Here is a 2712-nt window from a genome sequence, read left to right as displayed (position 1 = left end):
TGAGAGTGGATTCAACGGGGACAAAAATACATAAAAAGAAGAGCGGAATAGAACGAATAGCGAAAAATAGAAGGTTCTAGAATTTTTTTCGAATTCAACGGTTCGTTGCGACAGAAGCGAGCGACGTGCTGGTTTTGGAGTGCTTGTAAAGACGTATTAATTTTGACTGCGAAAATGAATAAAGTTAAATTAAGTTCTTTAAAAGTAGAACAATTGAATAGATTGTTACAAAGTCAAAACATGCGAGTAGTTGGAAATAAGGCGGCCAAATTAGCCAAGTTGGCGGAAATATATCCCGAGGATGAAATCGACGAGGATGAGCTTGAGTTGGAGGGCGAAACAGCAGGTGCTCGACAGCAGATCGACGAGTTACGTAGTGCTATAGCAGAATTAACAAAGACGGTGGGTGAGTTGGTGACATCGCGTAGAAATGAAGTTGCAGATTCCAGTGCAAGTCAACCGCTCCACAATATTTCATCAACGCCATCGCAGGAAGGTGAAATCCCAACCGTAGCACGAGCATGCGCAGTACCGTCGCAGCCACACACGTCGAATAACTTACGTGAAATATATGCTCTTATGCCGGAATTTGATCCACTGAAGAACAACTTGAGTAGCCAAGTTTTTATAGAGAAAGTAACACAGCTGCGCAGAGCGTACAAGCTTACTGAACAAGAGGGTTTGGTGGCAGCGCAGGCAAAGCTTAAGGGCATTGCGAAGGAGTGGCTGGATTCACAAGAAGTTTTTCAGTCATGGTCGGATTTTGTGCGAGCGTTTGAGCACGATTTTCCAGCATCGATTACATCAGCAGAGGTGCACCGCAATATGGCACAACGGAAACGTCAACCCAAAGAAACGTTCGAGGAATATTATTATTCAATGTTGAGCATTGGAAGACGCGGTCGGATGGACGAAGAGTCGATCAACGCATACGTCTTCGCTGGTTTGAACGACGCATCATTGACACGCACGTTACTGGCGTTAAAGCTATCTACATGTAACGACTTACTGCGGTCATTGAAGGGTATGGTTATCGGTCCAACACAATCGAAAGTAAGCACGATGGAAGAAAAGAGTTCCAATGAGTCAAGTTCTAGAGCAACGGGGGACAGAAAACCGGTAAAGTGTTTCAATTGCAACCAATACGGGCACATTGCATCAAAATGTTCTCAACCCCAACGGAAGCCAAAGTGTACGAAGTGCAACAAGGTAGGTCATGAAGCGCAGGCATGTCGAAACGAAAGACCAACGGTGGCAAAGGTAGCGGATGACTCCAAGCGAATAACGAATGCAGCCATTAAAGATGTAACTTGGAATGGCAAGCAGTTTAGAGGTTTACTCGATACGGGAAGTGATGTATCACTAGTCGCAGCATCAAAGGTTCCAGATGAAGTGGCACGACATCCAGCCATGAAACGACTCGAAGGGTTTGGAGGAGCAGTTATAACGAGCACAGAGTTCATCGAAGCGGAGTTGGTCGTCGATGGAGTAACGATAGTGACCACTTGCCATATCGTGCCAGATAAGTTTATGCCGTATGATGTAGTAATTGGTTGGGATGTATTACGCAAAGAAAGTTGCAGGTTAACCGCCGAGGGTGGCGTCATGCAGGTACATCACCGAAGCGATGCAACATTTGTTGTCAATGAGGCATTGAACGCAGCAGATTCCCGAAATGTTAAAGATTTGTTGCGGAAATATACAAACTGTTTTACGGAGGGCTTGTCCGACTTGGAACGATGTAAGACGACGGAGATGGAAATCATCATCACCACAGATCAGCCAGTGATTGATAGGCAGTATCAAGTCCCGCTGTATCAACGTCCAACGTTAACGAAGATCATAAATGACCTGCTAGCGCATGGCATTATCAGGCCGAGTTCGTCACCGCACGCAGCACCGGTGATTATTGTCAAAAAGTCGAATGGTGAAGACAGAATGTGTGTCGACTACCGGGCACCTAACTCTGTCACAGTGAAAAAGCATTTCCCGATGCCAATTGTGCAAGAGCAATTAGCTAAGCTCGTAGGCNTCAATTCTGTCACAGTGAAAAAGCATTTCCCGATGCCAATTGTGGAAGAGCAATTAGCTAAGCTCGTAGGCAACACAGTTTTCACTACTTTGGACATGACCGCTGGTTACTACCAAATTCCGTTAAAGGAAGACAGTAAACAATATACGGCATTTTTGACCCCAGAGGGCCTATTTGAACATAANCAAATTATTTTAACACGTACTCTTATGTAGATAATTATTTTGGCGACGACCGGGCTACGCGACGGCTGTGGTTGTGGCCAGATTAGATCTATTTCTATTTTTCTGGCGACAGATAAGGTTCTTCCTCTTCTTTTATGTCAAACTCATACAAATTCATGATGTCGCTGCCGCGTTCAAAGAAATCATGTTGCCATCAACAAAGCGCTTAGATAATAAAGATGACAAATTGGAAGCTGTGGTCGGTTGCTCGTCGTTTTCAATGTGTTCAGAACTTAACGTAATGCCATTCGGTCTACGTAACGCGCCTATGGTCTTCCAAGAGATGATAATTAAGTTGGTGAGAGGTTTAAAACACCGTATTCAGATCGTTAGTTACGTAGACGAAGTTATCATTGCAACGAAGACGGTAGACCATAACATCGAGGTATTAGCTGAGTTTTTACAGTCGGTGAAGGACTCAGGACTTACGTTAAGACCATCAAAGTGTAATTTTCT

At 44.4% G+C, this 2712-nt stretch overlaps 1 protein-coding gene across 1 annotated transcript; it reads left to right on the top strand.

Annotated features, from left to right (window-relative positions):
• Positions 1 to 240: 240 nt before the first annotated feature.
• On the top strand, positions 241 to 2167 carry LOC108375797 (uncharacterized; the record flags this gene model as incomplete). Its single annotated transcript, XM_017631946.1, has 1 exon — positions 241 to 2167. A coding segment is annotated over exon 1 (1927 nt), but the record flags the coding sequence as incomplete, so codon positions are not given.
• Positions 2168 to 2712: the final 545 nt, after the last annotated feature.

Source organism: Rhagoletis zephyria, unplaced genomic scaffold (genome assembly GCF_001687245.7).
Source record: "Rhagoletis zephyria isolate East Lansing unplaced genomic scaffold, Rhagoletis_zephyria_1.1 Rzeph_scaffold_09447, whole genome shotgun sequence".
In the NCBI taxonomy this organism is placed as follows: Eukaryota; Metazoa; Arthropoda; class Insecta; order Diptera; family Tephritidae; genus Rhagoletis; species Rhagoletis zephyria.
This window is presented reverse-complemented; position numbering and strand designations above follow the sequence as displayed.